The sequence below is a fragment of the Mesoplodon bidens genome, assembly GCF_964165515.1.
Source record: "Mesoplodon bidens genome assembly, chromosome: 13".
NCBI classification, from domain to species: Eukaryota; Metazoa; Chordata; class Mammalia; order Artiodactyla; family Ziphiidae; genus Mesoplodon; species Mesoplodon bidens.
This window is the reverse complement of record NC_138169.1, coordinates 37,668,616-37,686,761: the sequence shown is the minus strand read 5'-3', so window position 1 is coordinate 37,686,761 and position 18,146 is coordinate 37,668,616. Positions and strand designations below refer to the sequence as shown.

Here is an 18,146-nt window from a genome sequence, read left to right as displayed (position 1 = left end):
TCTTCTTTTGTGCATCCTATTTAATTCAGTGGGTAAGATTTTGTGTGTTCTGATTAGATCAACACACCAAGCTCTCAAATCTGCCAACAGTGAAATAGCAACATACTAAGGAAAATAACAGGAAAGATGGGGGAAAAGAATCACCCTGTCATTTCCATTCAAATATATGAATATTTGTTAGGCTCTTACTCCAAGAATGTAGCTTGTTAAAACATGAATCCCATTTATAGGGTAGAACATATATTAAGAACCCTCCTCTGGAATTCTCATCTAGTCATCTAGCATCCTAAATGCCTAACTTTATTGATTGGTTTGGGATGTGTTTATTTCCCTATTCCAGACTTTCACAGCTGTAACTGTGGTTGGGATCCACAGTTACAGGCTGTAACAGAATGTCTTGCACATCCCAAGTATCCAATAAGCATTTGGTGATTGGTTCTTACCGTCATTATCAGAATGAAAGGCACACATAGGGAAGAAACACCTTGAATAAAGTAATGTGTCATAAACAATAGAAGTTTATCGAACAAATACTATGTGCACATAGAATACAGAATGAGTATCTTCACATCAGAGGCAGGGGCCATTGTAGAGGTTTAATAATCCAGGGGAACTGAGAAGATCCCTTTGAATAGTGTGATTAAAAATATCCATACAGGGCTTCCCTGGTGGCGCAGGGGTTGAGAGTCCGCCTGCTGATGCAGGGAACGCGGGTTCGTGCCCTGGTCCGGGAAGATCCCACATGCCGCGGAGCAGCTGGGCCCGTGAGCCATGGCCGCTGAGCCTGCGCGTCTGGAGCCTGTGCTCCGCAACGGGAGAGGCCACAACAGTGAGAGGCCCGTGGACCGCAAAAAAAAAAAAAAAAAATCAAATCCATACAGATGAGTTTTCTGTTATTTTGCAATGTATTCATTTTTTCAAAAGCCAAGGGTATTTATTCTGTCACTAATTCCGGACTTTATTCCAAGAAAAAATGCACTCAGTCTATAAGTAATTTATTAATATTTTGATTATTGATGCTTTTTTAAGGTAAGAACTGATGCATCCTATATGCGGCAAGTAGAATTACCTCTTCAGCTGAGACCTGAAAATCCAGAAATACATAAGATAATGCAGGAAATGTAGCTGCAGGAGAGTATGTCAGTTATATATTGTAAAGTACGGTTAATTTTCTTATGTTAAATGGCAGTTTAATAACTATTCAAATTGAGTTAAAATGAAAATTCCTTTTTAAAATATCAAATGTAAATGTTACTGTATTCTATGGTATATTCATAGTTTGTAAATTAAATATTAAATCACCAAGGGGTCTGTGTTCTATCACTTCTACTACAAATGTGCCACTTTCTAATTAACAAAGATTCTTTTTTTAATTTGCTTTTACAATATAAAATATTTGACTTCTTGAAAAATATCTGTAATTCATTCCTTTGTTTAGTAAAGATCTATAGCTTCTGCATAGATTTTTTTTTGTGTGGTAAAATATGCATAACAAAATTTACTATTTTAATCATTTTTAAGTGCACAGTTCAGTAACATTAAGTAAATTCACAATGTTATGCAACCATTACCATCAACCATCTCCAGAACTTTTTTCATCTTCCCAAACTGAAACTCTGTCCCCATTAAGCAATAACTCCCATTTCTCCCCTGTCCCCCAGCCCTTGACAGCCACAATCTGTCCGACTCTGACTACTCTAGGGACCTCAGATAAGTGGAATCATACAGTATTTGTACTTTTGCAACTGGCTTATTTCACTTAGGGTAGTGTCCTCAAGGTTCATCCACATGGTAGCATATGCTGGAATTCCTTTTCTTCTTAAGGCTGAATACTACTCCATTGCACATGAGTATCACATTTGTTTATCTGTTCATCTGGAGTTGGATACTTGGATGGCTTCCATCTTTTGGCCATTGTGGAGAGTGCTGCCATGCATATGGGTGTACTGCATAGTTTCTTTTAAAAATTAACACAACAGTGCTCTTTTTTTAACAAGGCCATACAGATTTTACATAAAACACAAAGTGTTTTTGACTGACACGTACTGAACCTCAGAATTTGGACCTTGGTGCAATACAAAAGGAGAATCTTTTGCCAGTATATGTCACTAAGGATTACACTGGGGATATATTTATAGTCAGTCTTTCAAATTATAAAAAGAAATATAAAGAGAGGACTTGAAACCTTTAAAGCATTTTTCACCCAGTCGAGCTATTTGGTAGGAAAGCTTGTCAGAGAGACTTAGAGTTCAAAGGCAGCCCATCGAATATAGTCAATTCCAAATGAAGACAAAGCTGTTTTTATCATAACTGAAGCCTATATTTTTTTAAAAAAAGGATACTATTGATAGAATCCTGGATACCTTAATGTACAGTAAATCTCAAATAAAGAGTCTATTCAGCCATACATTTGATATATTTGTCAGAGAAGGTGCCAAAAAATAAGTTATAAAGGGAACCTGACTTTTATAGCCAACGTGCCATCAAAACCTTGTAGAGTGAAGAAAGGAAAGGAAGATATTGGCCTCAAAGCATCTGGCAGAGAAAAGCCCTTCCGTGCAGGCTGACCTGGATTTTTTTTTTATTTTTTTTAATTAACAAATTTAATCAGTTATACATATACATATGTTCCCATATCCCCTCCCTTTTGCGTCTCCCTCCCGCCCTCCCTATCCCACCCCTCCAGGCGGTCACAAAGCACCGAGCTGATCTCCCTGTGCTATGCGGCTGCTTCCCACTAGCTATCTACCTTACATTTGGTAGTGTATATATGTCCATGCCGCTCTTTCGCTTTGTCACAGCTTACCCTTCCCCCTCCCCATATCCTCAAGTCCATTCTCTAGTAGATCTGTGTCTTTATTCCTGCAGGCTGACCTGGATTTTAATCCTGGCTGCCAGATTTCACAGGTATTTGACTAGGCAAGATCCTTAATCTCTCTGAACCTCTGTGTTTTTAATCTCTAAAATGATAAAAGTAATAGTTTTTGTTTTATTGGGTAGTTGTGAGAACTACAGTAAATAATCCATAATGATAAGCATCAATTGATGGTAGATGGTAGCTTTGACTATATAAATAATACTATTATTTAGTATCTGACTCATAGTTGGCTCTCAAAAATTTTAGTTTCCTGCTTTCCTTTACCTAATTGTGCCAACATTTTTGAGAATTTGTCGTGTAAAGAAGAATCAATATCCAGACCAATAATATTCAAATGTTCTTGCTCTCATACACACTGAAAAGGAAACTGAAAAATGTATATATGCTCTTCCACATGATTTTTCAATATAAGTTGAAAGAATAGGGAATTTTAATTTTCCCATGTATTGTAAATAGTAGCATCTTTAAAAATATCTCATCCTTTTTTGAAATGTGCCCAATGGAATCTACATATGGCAATTTGATATCCAATATCATCCATTTAAACAAATAAACAAGTTTTTCTTTAACAGTAAGAAATTTTATCTCATTCCATTTTCTCCTTAAACTCTTATATTTTCATTCTATTTTCTTCAGAGAATTTTATTCTAATGTAATATATTTTATGCTTAAACATCTTTATTGATCAATAAAATATAAATATTTTTAAATTTTGAAAATTAAAAATTTCCTGGGACACAAAAATCTAGGTATCAAATATTCATTCTGGATTGAGTTATCATTGTAATTTATTGTACATAATTGATCAAAATAAATATATTACACATTTCTATGGCTATTAAACATAAACAGCGAAATTTTTAACAGAAATAGATCTCTTAATGAGAAGAAAAAGCTCTTTTTCCTCCAGTAAGTTAATGGATCCATTAATAATTATTATTTCTTCCTAGAATGAGATAGGATTCAGCATCAATATCATCCTTATTTTGCGTTTTTATAGATGTGAGTGCTGTGAAAGCTGCTGGTATAATGCATTCGAGGTTAGAATGCTCTTTCCCCAGATCATCCCCTGCTGGTTTCTTCTCACTATTTAGGTCTCAGCTCAAATGTGACCTCCTCAGGGAGGCCTCACCTGATGGTGGGATCTAAAGTGGTCTCTCTGAACCCAGTTATGTAATCATCATAGCACTTGTTGCTCTCTGCAGATGTCTTGTTCTCAGACTTAGGAATTGCTCCTCTAGCTAGAGTGTCAGTTCTGTGAGAGTGACCTTGTCTATCTTGCTCCTTGGTGACTCGTGGTAGGCACTATGATGTAAACGCTGTTGGATGAATGAATGAATGAATGAATGAATGATACGCTTGTCTGAGAGGATCATTCGTTTATGGAGCAGCAACCGGGAAGGAAACCGTTCTCTCTCCATTATCATGAAACCAAGGTCCTCCAAGTATTACAATGGAAGAGGAGTCTCCACGCAGGCGGGGGAGTCTACACTTGTGTCCCAAGATTCGCCCTGTGGTACAAGTGATATTCGATTGGAACAATTAAACTCAGCTCAAAATAACAAAAGGGAAATAAACACAGAGAGTAACTGCAACTAGGCAATCTGGGAGATTTTCAGCCTGGGACCAGGCACATGGTTGGAAATGTGTGGAGACACTTTTGCTCGGCGTGGGGTTGGGGGAATATCTATCTGCATTTAGTTGGCCTTGCGCAGGCACCTACAGCCCTGCGGTAATTAATGTGCGGGGCGATCCCTCGCAGCGAAGACTGCACCTCCACACCGCATTTTAGCTTCTCACACCCAGGGGCGCTCTCAAGCTAAGGCAGACAACTTGAGTCCCCATCCCTGTCTAAAGCCTGTTTTCTGAGTTCAGGTTTCCCACAGAGCAGTCTCTGCCCAAATGACCATCAGAAAAAAAGCCCGTCGCGTCTGGAGACAGCCACCGCGTCCACCCCATCCAAGCAGTACAGCGCAACACAGGACGGCCATCATCCCCAAAGCAGATACAGGTGACTTTTTAATACTATTATTACACTGGTGTGGGCGTGGGGGGCGGGATGAGGAAGGTGATGGGGGAGGGGAAGGGTGAATCTAGTTGACCTGGGAAAGGCCAGCCTAGCAGGTGACGGATTAGATAGGTTTGATAGATTAAATATATCTAAAACATCTGCTATCCAGTGCATTTCAGTTTACCCTTTGTGAGCACTCATACAACCAAAGAGCAAGAACATTCCACCCAAAAGAAAACACAAATGTAACATTGTTTTTGCCAAGCAGATTAGGCAGAGCTGCAGGTGAAAGATATTTATTTCCTCCCAGAATGTTTTCCTGTTACAAAAATTTTAACCTTGAGTTTGAGAAGTGCCCTTTAACAGAAAGATTCCAGAATCTTCCACAGACAATAAAGTTGAGATGGGGGGAGGAGAGGGGAGAAAAAAGAAAAACCATCGACTTTATTGAATAGAAAGAAAGTGTTCAGTATGTTTCAGAGAGAGCCCACACCTCCTTCTTAGTAACCCTAGACGCAGCGACATCAAGAAATTTATTGAGCATCTACTATGTGCTCAATAAACAGGTGATTCAAAAGACTGCTGTTGCATGTACATGTATTAGTACCTTTTAAACTCATTATCAAATATTTTCTACCCACCAGTGTTTATATTATAAACGTTACACTAAAACTAAAATTTTGGTATTCAAAACTGAAAACGGCTGGCTGTTATTAATCAAGTAAAAAAGCTGCCTTATTCTATTTGCTCCAGCTGCCGGCCTTGAGTGAGGATGGGGGAAAATGGAAATGCAAATCACTTGCAGCAGCCCCCCTCAGTTGTAGGAAACACCTCAAATAACAGGGTTTTGTTTGTTTTTCGATTGCGCGAACACGTGTAAATCGTTTTAGGGTCCCCTTGATCACCGAAAGGCGCGGTCGACCCTGAATCTTTCCAACGAGAGCGGCCTGTCTCAGGCAACGCACCAAGATATAGCTTTAGGATTTCCTTCTAGGTCAAAGGTTCTTGACTTTTAAAATGTCATAAAGATCACGCGATTCGGAAAAGCGATCGCAGTCCCAGCTGGCGGCCCACCGCGCCCCTGGGATGCGAGGGGCGGGGCCTACGTCACCGGAAGAGGCGGAGTCTCAGGAGCGGCGGCGGGAAAAGAGGACCGTTGAAAGCGTTGGGTCGCTTCGCCAGCTGCAGTCCTGTCCCCGCTGCCGCGCCCGCTGCCGCGCTATGCCTGCCGCCAGCTCCGAGCTGCCGCGCCCAACGTCGCTGCCCGCCGCGCAGGAGCAGGGCGCCGAGTCGCGGCCGCCGCCGCCGCACGGGGAGCTGCAGTACTTGGGGCAAATTGAGCACATCCTCCGCTGCGGCTTTCGGAAGGATGACCGCACGGGCACCGGCACCCTGTCGGTGTTCGGCATGCAGGCGCGCTACAGCCTGAGAGGTGAGGCGGACGCGCCACGGGGGCGGGAGGGCGGGCGCGCCCGGTGCGCGCGGAGCTGGGGTGGGGAGAGCTTTCCGGACAGGCCGGGCCCCGCGGTCGGCGTTTAGTCAACCTCAACCCCGCGAGGAGGGGAAGCGGCCTTGGCCCCACTTTGCAGACGCCGAAACTGAAGCTCGGATTAGAGAGATGACTTGCGTAGGGTCATACGAACTGGAGGGACAGAGCTGGGAGGTAAAACCGGGTCCTCTGGCTCTTAATCACGCAGTTATGCTGTTTCTCAAAGCGGGCGCTATCCTGCAGCGTTTGCCCCAGATTAGAGAGTGGGAGAGGATCTGCTCGGGCTTGACCGGGGCCTTGGCTGGGGCGCCCCTTTTCTGCCTCTCCTCTTCCCTCCGCGTCTGCTGTTCCGCTTTGCAAAGTTTTTAAAAATTGGAGCGAAGATGACGTGGGCGGGGCTGCGTTGGGAGGAGAGAGCCGAAAAGCAGGGGCGGGAACTTGTGGTTCACGACAGTTTTGCCATCTGGTCCCGCGAGCCAGCTTTCCTCTTAAACCTTGAAACAGGAACGCGAGAGTCCGAGTAGGAGTTCATATTTATTTGTCTTTGTCTTTAAAACAGGGTGGCTCCTGGGAAGAAGTGTGTCTAGGGGGTTGTTAGGGTCGGGCTTTCAGGGGACAGAGGGGCGGGGTGGGGGTCGGCACCGGACGAAAGTTGAAACAGGTGTGGAGGGCGGTTGTGAGTGGGGAGACCAACTGTTGGTGAAGCAGATTGACCCAGGTCAGGGGAGAAACCCTCCGCCGCGCACCCATTGGAGAGACTGGAAAATATGGGGCTGCAGTGGCCGATGTGGCTTGGGCAACCTAGGGAGTTTTATCTGAGCAGAGGGATCCACCTTCCTGCAGCTGCAGCGCAGTGGCCTCCGGGGAGCCACAGACCTCGTTTCTACTCCCGCCCCTCTGCTTAGACCTTTGGCAAGTGGCTTAACTTCTCCCATCTTCAGCGTCCCCATGTGCTCAAAATGGAGGAAATCATCCTCAAAATGGAGGGAAGCAGGTGCTTGAAGAATCTGTTCTTGTTACATGAGTATCACCTGTACAAGTGATAATGTTAACTGAATAGGTACCAAATTTAGAGAGAAGCTTTTACAGTTTTCTCTATTGCTTGAGGCAAACTTACGTATTACCTCCCGGTGTCCGTAAAAAGGGAGGTCATAATGGAGCCTCAAGGAGGGTTGTTTTGAGGATCAAATAGGATCATGCATATCAAGTGTTTAAACAGTTAACTATTTTTATTACACTTAAAAAAATAGAGGTTAATTTTCTTTGCGACTATCTAGAAACTGTTCATTTTGAGCCAGGGCAGTATCTACTATTCCCTGGTCTTGAGCAAGTTATCCCTGGCAGGATAATCATGGAATAGGAGCCTTCAGGCTTTGTCCTAGGTCACATTCTATGTGTTGTCTTCGCACCTCTGTGATGAAGGGTTCACGCTAACCAGGTAGTGGGTGGTAGCTCTTCCCTGTGCACACGGGCATCCCTGCCTGTTCCCTGCCCCAAATCACTGTGGAATTCCTGTGTCTGGTGGTCAAGGGGCACAGGAAGGTGGTCTCGGTCTGAATTGTGTCACTGACTTGGGGCTGCAGCCTTGGGAGCTCCACTCTGATCCGGGGGTGCCCACGTGGCAGAGGTTGCAGTTTTCCAGCTTCTCTGTGGTCACTCCAGGGCCTTATGTCCTGGAGCAGTTTGCTTTAACAGAGAAAGTTGGATGGCATGTTCTGTTTTCCCATCTTGAAATTATACGATAAACTTTGTTTTCCAGATGAATTTCCTCTGCTTACAACCAAACGTGTTTTCTGGAAGGGTGTTTTGGAGGAGTTGCTGTGGTTTATCAAGGTAAAGAAGTTGCTGCTATTGGAAATCAATAATCTCTTCTCAGTACAGCATCAGCAAGATCCTTTTAAAAGTCACGTCATGTCACTCCTCGGCCTAAAGCCCTTAGTGGCTCCCATTTCACTCAGTAGGAGCCAAGGTCCTTACCATCCTGTCTCAGCTCTGGCCTCTGCCAGAGTCCCGCTCACTCTGCCCCTCCCGTCCTGGCCTCCTTGCTAATCTTTGAGCACACCGGGACATTCCCACCTAGGGCCCAGGCACCCGCTGGTCTTGCTCCTTGGAACCTTCTGCTCCACGTAGCATGACTCGCTCCCTCACCCTCAAGTCTCTGCTCAGTGAGCTTTCTCTGCCTCGGATCTAAAACTGTGATTACCTCCCCACCCTCTCCTCCCACCTCTCCTTTGTTTTCTCTACAGAGAAATACCTTATGTATAAGGTCTGCCCTCCCCCTTTACCCCCTTCAAGGGCGAAGGCAGACCATCAAATAAATAAAAATTATTTTAATGAAGATATATTAAAAAAAATTTTTTTTCCTTTTAGAAAAGTATTAGAAGCTCCATGAGGGCAGAGAATTTCTCTTGTCTGCTATTGCATCCCCTGAGACACAGCCTGCCACACAGTAGGCACTCAACATGGAGTGATGACTGAATATAGATCCCAACTGTGCTCTCGTGTTGGGATAAGCTGGAAGGGTCTCTTGAGTAACAAGCTAGAGTGCCGTGGTGATGGGCAGCAGCCACACCTGGGCTTCCCCTTGCTCCATCTCCTGGTTCAGGCCAGTGATATTCTGGCCAGTGCTGGTCACAGGGCACCTGAGGAAATGGGCTCTGTTCTGGGCTGGGCTAGAGGTTGGGATCCCTTCTACAGGGCACTTATGTGGCTTGTATTGTCTTGGGCCAAAGCAGGCCCAAGACCTCTTAACACCTTTAAGAAAAGGTTTAGACTTGGATTCAATCCAGTCTCCCTTAGTTCTGTATTCTCAGGGTATTTTCTTCTGCATTGGTTTATCTCAACTGACAGTGAGCTTCTACTTCCAAATACATCAGTGCAAATCTCAGAAGAGGATGTTTGTAAAGCAGCTAGAGCCCAGTCTGAATGGATGGGAAGGGAGACTTTTGAAGCCACATGCGGAAGGTCGAGAAATGAGTTGTTGGAAGTGAAAAAAATTAGTACAAACTCAGTGACAGGGAGGAACTGGGATGCTCAGAAATAAAATGTATTCGCTTGTTTTAAAGCTTGAGTGCAGGATTCTAATAAATCCTTGTCAGGAACACATCAGACTCACCTCTGATCATCACTCCATGGGTGACTCAAAAATACAGGAGTTAGGGACTTCCCTGGCGGTCCAGTGGTTAAGACTCCATGCTTCCACTGCAGGGGGCACGGGTTCGACCCCTGGTTGAGGAAGTTCCACGTGCTGTGTGGTGCAAAAAAAGGGGGGGGTCAGAGTTTACCTGCACTTCAGCTGGGATCTTTGGGCAATATGGAGACGTATGGTCTGTGCAATAGTTAATACTGGGTTGAGTGCCAAGCGTTTTGCTTGTATTTTCTACTCACAGTAATATGGGTGGTGGTTACTACTGCTGTGCTCTTTTTTGGGTGCAGATGGTGAGGCTAGAGGGGTCAGGAAGCTGGTCAGAGAAGGGAGGAGGAGAGGGCAGGCATGGGGCCCAGGCGTGTATGGCCTCGTAGCCTTGCTTGGAACCTTACAGTGTATCATACCCAGAGGCCAGTGGGGTCTGTCCTTGACCTGGATGCACCATCAGGATACAGGTTAGGATGACATGGGCCAAATCTAATGAGGTAAAATATATAAGAGGAAAATAAAGCTTGTACCTGCACCAAAAAAAAAAAAAAAAAAAAACCTCCCCAAAACCCACACCTTAACTTTGCAAGTATAGGTTGGGGGTAAACATGACTTGATAGTGGCACTTGTAAGATGTATGACTGACATATTTGCCAGAAAAGCTAAGACTGATTAGGCCAATCGGTGGAAATATTTGATATACCAGGTCTAAGATACACCAAACGGATTGCACATGAGGCATTAGATTCATCCTGGGGCATCACACTTAGACACAGAACACATTAAGTTAAGAAACACAAAACTGTTAGAGGAGATGGAAGTAATGAAAGGACTTGGAGGTGTTTCGAATTTTAGTTGAGGGGAATAGGAAAAAAGATTTGAGATCGTGATTGCAAAGAAGGATTGGACCATCCTGGGGGCCCTCAGAAAGTTTGGACTGGGACCAGCCTGCTTAATGATGGGATGTGTCAGGTGCTGTCCCCTGTCTGTCAGCACAGGCCCACTTGGGGGGCTTTTGGGGGATCAACTCTGACGGCACGGAATTCACCGGATGCTGCTGTCTCCCATCTCTTCCAGGGATCCACAAATGCTAAGGAGCTGTCTTCCAAGGGAGTGAAAATCTGGGATGCCAATGGCTCCCGAGACTTCTTGGACAGCCTGGGATTCTCCAGCAGAGCAGAAGGGGATTTAGGCCCAGTTTATGGCTTTCAGTGGAGGCATTTTGGGGCCGAATACAAAGATATGGTTTCAGGTGAGGAGATGGAGTGGGGCCTCAGATTTCCTGAGTGCCTCTCACAGCCTGAGTTTGTTCCATTGTTGCAAGTGAAGCCTGGGGGATAGGAAGCCGGTGATGGGGAAGTGGATGTATAACTTGGACCTTGTGAGGGGCGCTTCAGATTCAGGTGGAGGATCAGATCAGATCATAGCAGGGTGGTTAGCACTTGCTGGGTCTTAGCACCTTCCATACCTTGTTCATCAGCAGATAGTGACCCGGTTGGTGGTTGGTCACTGTGTTGGGCGTAGGGTTGGAAGTTCATGTGGGGGACAAGAGTCCCAGGGATTGCCCTGTGGCGGCCTTGAGCTCCCCTTTTAAAGACTGAGCTGCCCAGCACACTGTAGTGGTGCTGGGGAGCGGTCTGTGGTCACCCTCTCTTCCCCGTCCTGGTGGGATGGAGGAAGGTGAAACATCTCACCCCTGGACGCCCACCCTCCTCTGTCACTTGGTGGCTCCACTTGCTGAGTGTCACAGAATCCAGTCCAGGTCCTTTGACCCTTCCTGTCCCCCCATCCCTAGGTCAGGGGTTGCAAAAGCAAATGCCTACCTCGGGGCGTGCGTGCGTGTGTGTGTGTGTGTGTGTGTGCACGCACACACACCACACATGTGCATATACACAGGAAGTAACAGTTTGTTGGCTGGGCAAAAACCAGTTACCTGGAAAGCATGTGCCACCTAAAGGGGACAGTCACACCTCAGCTCTAGCCAGCTGGAGGGATTTGGGCCTGATGTTGTTGGGTTTTTCAATAAAAGCCTAAGTCTTTGGAATGGTGGCAACTTTGGTAAGTTCAAAATGCCATGCCAACCTGAAATAGGCAAATTCACAGAGACCAAAAGTGGATGGGGAGTTGTTTAATGGGTACAGAATTTCAGTTTGGGAAAATGAAGATTTAGAATGGATAGTGGTGATGGTTGCACAACATTGGGAATGTACTTAACGCCACCGACTGCACACTTTAAAATGGTTAAAATGGTGAACTTAATGTTATGTAAATTTTGCCACACACCAAAAAAAATGCTCTGTGGGCCAAACAATTTCTCTGCAGGTGAATGGTCTTTCTGTTGTTGGAATGTAGCCTCTGTCCTAGGACATCCTCAGGATGTGAGGCTACATCCCTGGCTTAATTGTGCCTTAAATCTTGCCTCGTGTTCAATTATTTATTCTTCCTTGAGGGACCTGATGAAATTATGGCTTTAGTTTAGAGTTGTATGAATGCTTAGCTGTTGGATTTCAGTACAAGAGTTTTTGTTTTGTTTTGTTTTGAATTTTTACCCTGAAAAAATTATAGGTTCACAGGAAATTGCCCAAAAAAGTGTAACCTCTCACATAAATTAACATTTGTAAAACCCACAGCACTTACCAGATTTCTCCAGCTTTATAAATTTGTGTGCAATTTTAGCACCTGTAGATTTATGTAACCACCACCACAATTAAGATACAGAACTGTTCTTTCACAGTTCTTCTTTTTTTATTTATTTTTTTTTTTTAAAATTTATTTATTTATTTATTTATTTTTGGCTGTGTTGGGTCTTCGTTTCTGTGCGAGGGCTTTCTCTAGTTGGGGCAAGCGGGGGCCACTCTTCATTGCGGTACGTGGGCCTCTCACTGTCGCGGCCTCTCTTGTTAAGGAGCACAGGCTCCAGACGCGCAGGCTCAGCAGCCATGGCTCACAGGCCCAGCCGCTCCACGGCATGTGGGATCTTCCCAGACCAGGGCTCGAACCCGTGTCCCCTGCATCGGCAGGCGGACTCTCAACCACTGCGCCACCAGGGAAGCCCAGTTCTTCTTTTTTTAAATCTTTGATATTACTTTTCTGGAACTGTGATGGTGATAGGACTTTCTTCCCCAAATTTAGAACTACTGGACTTGAGGATAGTCTGACTCCAATAAGTGGAAGTTTAACCAGAGGGGTGTGAAGCTCTGCACATCTCGGCTTCCAGTTCATTTCAGAAGGAGACAGGGACTTAAAAGTCCAGAGACCAGAAATGGGACAAAAGTATAAGGTGGTATAATAATTAGAGGTTTCCTGATATTTACAGTCAGTAGGTATTTGGCTGTTAAATTGTAATTTTAGGTGGGAGTGTTGGAAGGATAGTGTCTAGATGACAAAAAGGAATTCTCATCCTCTGTTAGTTGAACCGTGTATGGTAGGGTAAATTAGTGAAGATCCAGCCCTGTGCCTGGCAGTGGAGCATGACAAGATTGGTTGATGGTATAGAGACTACGTCCTGTGGGGACCACTGGAAGAAACAGATTGTTGAGGCTGAAGAAGGTTAGCGATAGGAGAAGGGGGAGGAGGGGCACCACGGCCAAGTATTTAAAGGACTCTTAAGTAGGTAAGAAATAGACATTGTTGGGCTTCCCTGGTGGCGCAGTGGTTGAGAGTCCGCCTGCCGATGCAGGGGACACGGGTTTGTACCCCGGTCCGGGAAGATCCCACATGCCGTGGAGCGGCTAGGCCCGTGAGCCATGGCCTATGAGCCTGCGCGTCCGGAGCCTGTGCTCCGCAACGGGAGAGGCCACAACAGTGAGAGGCCCGCATACTGCAAAAAAAAAAAAAAAAAAAAAAAAAAAGGAAAGAAATAGACATTGTTATGGTTCCAGAGGACAGACCTAGGAGCCAAGACTCAATATAACCCGACGAAATATAAGACATTTGTATTGTTCATTGGCTATCGTGTAACTGTGGGCCAGGGGAGGCTGTGGGAGGACAGTGTGGTCGATGACCTCTGAGACCCTCTCATGGGATGCTGTGATTCACGTGTGAGGTGTTCTCTCTTTTTGCCAATTCTGCAGATTATTCAGATCAAGGAGTAGATCAACTGCAAAAAGTGATTGACACAATCAAAACCAACCCTGACGACAGAAGAATCATCCTGTGTGCTTGGAATCCAAAAGGTTGATTTCGTCCCAGTCACCCTGCCATGTCTTAACGGTACCTCCTGCAGAGGCAGTGGGTGGGAGGTGGTCCTGGGAACTGCTCCAGGCTGCCCGGCTGCCCCTGTGACCCTGGCCATGTCGCACGTGGTCCCATTTTCACCTTCAGAGGGTGAGGTTGGGCCCAGATGAAATTTGTATTTTATGGGCTTTAAATTGCCTATAAAAATACACATGAAAATTTTAACATTTTTAATTGGGGCAGATGGAATTTCAGATCACCTCCCCCTCACTATTATGAATATTTTAAATAATTATATTGTAAAACTAAACTCTACCAAGGTGTAGTAAATACCCAGAGTGGAATATTTGCATTTATGATAGAGATTTTGAATACAGGAGGGTGTGCCTGAGTGGCCAATATCCTGTGGCCCCTGCAAATGAATTCATTCCTCCTATACTTGTGGTTTGGTGCCATGGTGGTAGCACAAGTAATTCATTTCAGCTCGGATGGAAGAGCATGGCTTCAGTTGTCAGCGTGCATCCACAGAAGTCTCACGCTGATGGACAGGTCTCTGTCGTCGACCTTATGCCATCCCTGGGGTTGGAACGGTCAGTGAGGGTCACGGGGGTCGCTGGCCCAGTGGCTCTTTCTCACCATCTCCGCTGTATGAGTTGGTTCTGTTTCACTTTGCCTAGAGCTGTGTTCTTTAAAACCACTGCCCCTCCTGACTTTCCTCTGCCGGCTCCTCAGATCTCTCTCTCATGGCGCTACCCCCGTGCCACGCCCTTTGCCAGTTCTACGTGGTGAACGATGAGCTGTCCTGCCAGCTGTACCAGAGGTCAGGAGACATGGGCCTGGGTGTGCCCTTCAACATCGCCAGCTACGCCCTGCTCACCTACATGATCGCACACATCACGGGCCTGAAGGTGGGCTCCTCTCGGGGAGGAACGGCTTTTGCCAGCCTAAAGCACTGAGCTCTTATTTTTAATGATTTTTTTAAATTAGTTTATTTATTTATTTTTGGCTGCATTGGGTCTTCGTTGCTGCGCACAGGCTTTCTCTAGTTGGGGTGAGCAGAGGCTACTCTTTGTTGCGGTGCGTGGGCTTCTCATTGCGGTGGCTTCTCTTTTGTGGAGCACGGGCTCTAGGCTCATGGGCTTCAGTAGTTGTGGCACGTGGGCACAGTAGTTGTGGCGCGCAGGCTCTAGAGCGCAGGCTCAGTAGTTGTGGCACACGGGCTTAGTTGCTCCACAGCATGTGGGATCTTCCCAGACCAAGGCTCAAACCTGTGTCCCCTGCATTGGTGGGCAGATTCTTAACCACTGTGCCACCAGGGAAGTCCCAAGCACTGAGCTCTTAGATCCTGTAACGTGGAAAACTCATTGCAGAGAATTTCGTCTCCAATTAGTCTTTAAATGTGATAGATGTAAATGAGGAACTAACTGGCTTACTCTGTAACCTCCTCGGAGCTTTCCTGTCCTTTTGCTCTGTATAAACTAACAGGATCGTATAGGTTATTTATTATAACTTTGATGAATCAACTTTTCTCAAAATTGACGCTGGTTAAATTCCTTATGAAAAGCTTTGGGATGTCTGCATACTGTGTATCATGTGTTTTTACATGATGTGTTTTAAAGGAATTCAGACTAAAGCATTTACTGTTCTGCTTTCTCCCGTGGGGTTTAGCCAGGTGACTTTGTACACACTTTGGGAGATGCACACATTTACCTGAATCACATTGAGCCGCTGAAAATTCAGGTAAGAAATGTAACTGTCACACTTTGGGGTTTGGTACCTTCTCTTGATAAAAGGTCGATATGGAAAACATCCCTCCTGTAATAAGTGTTCTCCTCGGTGCTGTGACAGAGATAAGAGGACCTGCTTCCAGGTTTGCGGGTGGTGGTGGGCAGGCAGGGACAAGGGAGACAGGCCTCAATGGCCACAGACACTTTACATGACACGTGCTGTGAGGTATTAAGTACTAGTACCAGAGAGGAGGAGCCATCTTTGGACCAGAAAGTTTAGGACCTTCCCAGAGGTGGCATTTTAATTCATTCTTTTACTTGGAAGAGTGTTTAAATGCAAATATGTTCCCTTAGTTTTATGCTAACATACAGTACTTAGGTCTGAACTTTGAAAAGTCTGTGTTCACTTCCATAAGTTACAGCAGCCAACAAAGGATTTGTTTTTTGGATGTTTTTTGTTGTTGTTTTTTTAATTGAACTATAGTTGATTTACAGTGTTTTATTAATTACTGTTGTACAGCAGACTCAGTTGTACATGTATATACATTTTTTTCATATTCTTTTCCATTATGGTTTCATAGGATATTGAATATAGTTCTCTGTACTATACAGTAGACCTTGTTTATTCATTTATATATACTAGTTTGCATCTGCTAATCCTGAACTCCCACCCCTTCCCCACCTTGGCAACCACCAGTCTATTGTGTGTTCGTGTTTCTGTTTCATAGATAGGTTCATTTCTGTCATTTTAGATTTTACATATGAGTGATATCTCATGGTATTTGCCTTTCCCTTTCTGACTTCACTTAGTATGATAATCTCCAGTTGCATCCATGTTGCTGCAAGTGGCATTATTTCATTCTTTTTTATGGCTGAGTAGTATTCCATTGTATATATGTACCACATCTTCTTTATCCATTCATCTGTCCATCGACATTTAGCTTGTTTCCATGTCTTGGCTATTGTGAATAGTGCTGCTGTGAACATAGAGGTGCATGTATCCTTGAATTACAGTTTTGTCTGGATATATGCCCAGGAGTGGGATTGCTGGATTATATGGTAATATTATTTTCCATTTTCTGAGGAACCTCCATATTTTCCACCGTGGCTGCACCAACTTACATTCCCACCAACAGTGTAGGAGGTTTCCCTTTTCTCCACACCCTCTCCAGCATTTGTTATTTGTAGACTTTTTAATGAGGGCCATTCTAACTGGTGTGAGGTAGTACTTCATTTTAGTTTTGATTTGCATTTCTATAATAACCAGCGATGTTGAGCATCTTTTCATGTGCCTATTGGCTGTGTTTCTTCTGTGGAGAAATGCCTTTTGGTTTTGTTTATGGTTTCCTTTGCTATGCAAAAGCTTGTAGTTAGTTTATGTCCCATTTGTTTATTTTTGTTTTTATTTCCATTGCTTTGGGAGACTGACCTAAGAACATTGATACAATTTATGTCAGAATATTTTACCTATGTTCTCTTCTAGGCATTTTATGGTGTCATGTCTTATGTATTTCCAACAAAGGATGATTTAAGATGGCAATAAAAATATGAGTGTGCTTAATGAACCTCGAGGAAAAAAATTCAAATCAAAAACCTTTAGCCCCTTCTGGATTAGGTCTGGGTTTGGCAAGTCTTTGAGGAGCTTGGCTGCTGTGATTAGAGGGTGACCCAGGGCTCATCCAGATGCTCCTCTCTGGCAGTCTGCTCCAGCCATGCTGGACGGAATACTATGTGGTCGTGACCTGTGTCCATGTCCTCATTGCTGCTGTCTGTTCATCCCAGGAGTCCTGGCTTGCATCCCTTTCTGTTAGTTGTCAACACGTGTCATCTTCTTTGCCCTTTCTGCCAGGGACGGTTGGGCTAGGGTTCCAGGGACTCAAGTAACCATTCTGTAGCTACTTTTTATTAAAGTAAAAGACTAGGCCCTGTCTTTAACAAATTTACCAAGAGCAGTCGATTATAAGAACTTAAACCTGGTGAGCCACCAAGGCTCCTGACACCATGTGATTCTACTGAACACCCTTCACTCTCCACGTGGGCGAGAGAATTGGTCAGCAGCATTGAATAACCAGGGACAAGGTATCTGTGGTATTCCAACCCTGCAAAATAATATTGATACTTTATTGGTAAAATACTGTTATTTGTTTCATGAAGGGACACAGGGAGCAAAATTAAAGCAGGTTGTATGGATCTGGCAAAATAATGGCCTTATGTTGTTTCTAGCTTCAGCGAGAACCAAGGCCTTTCCCCAAGCTCAAAATCCTTCGAAACGTTGAGAAAATTGATGACTTCAAGGCTGAAGACTTTAAGATTGAAGGCTACAATCCTCACCCGACCATTAAAATGGAAATGGCTGTTTAGAGTGCTTTTGAAGGAGTTGTTTGAAGGATATTTACACCTAGGTGAAAGTTCATTTTGCTCTAAAGGAGAAGGAACTAGGTCAAAACCAAGGAACTAGGTCAAAACCTGTTGGTGATCTATCAGTTATTATTCATTAACTTTTAAGGATGTTACCACTGGCAAATAGAACTGTGCTGGTTCTCTTAGTAGTAAAAGACCTGGAGTTAGGGTAACTCACTAAGGATGTGTGTAAATGTAGAGATTGTGAATAAAGACAGGAAAGAGAAAATTTATATACTCTTAATTCAAACTTCATAATGTTTTTATGAAAATGGTCAGTGAACTTCAAGAATTATGTATAACTATTGCCCCAACTTGGAGCGAGCTGG

General features: G+C 44.4%; 1 protein-coding gene across 1 annotated transcript; it reads left to right on the top strand.

The window, feature by feature from the left end:
* Positions 1 to 6,010: 6,010 nt before the first annotated feature.
* TYMS (thymidylate synthetase) lies at positions 6,011 to 18,050 on the top strand. The gene is made up of 7 exons (XM_081252043.1): positions 6,011 to 6,321; positions 8,138 to 8,211; positions 10,592 to 10,766; positions 13,588 to 13,689; positions 14,423 to 14,598; positions 15,359 to 15,430; positions 17,641 to 18,050. The coding sequence occupies exons 1-7, from the start codon at positions 6,111 to 6,113 to the stop codon at positions 17,776 to 17,778; spliced, it is 948 nt and encodes a 315-aa protein (XP_081108169.1). The 5' UTR covers positions 6,011 to 6,110; the 3' UTR covers positions 17,779 to 18,050.
* Positions 18,051 to 18,146: the final 96 nt, after the last annotated feature.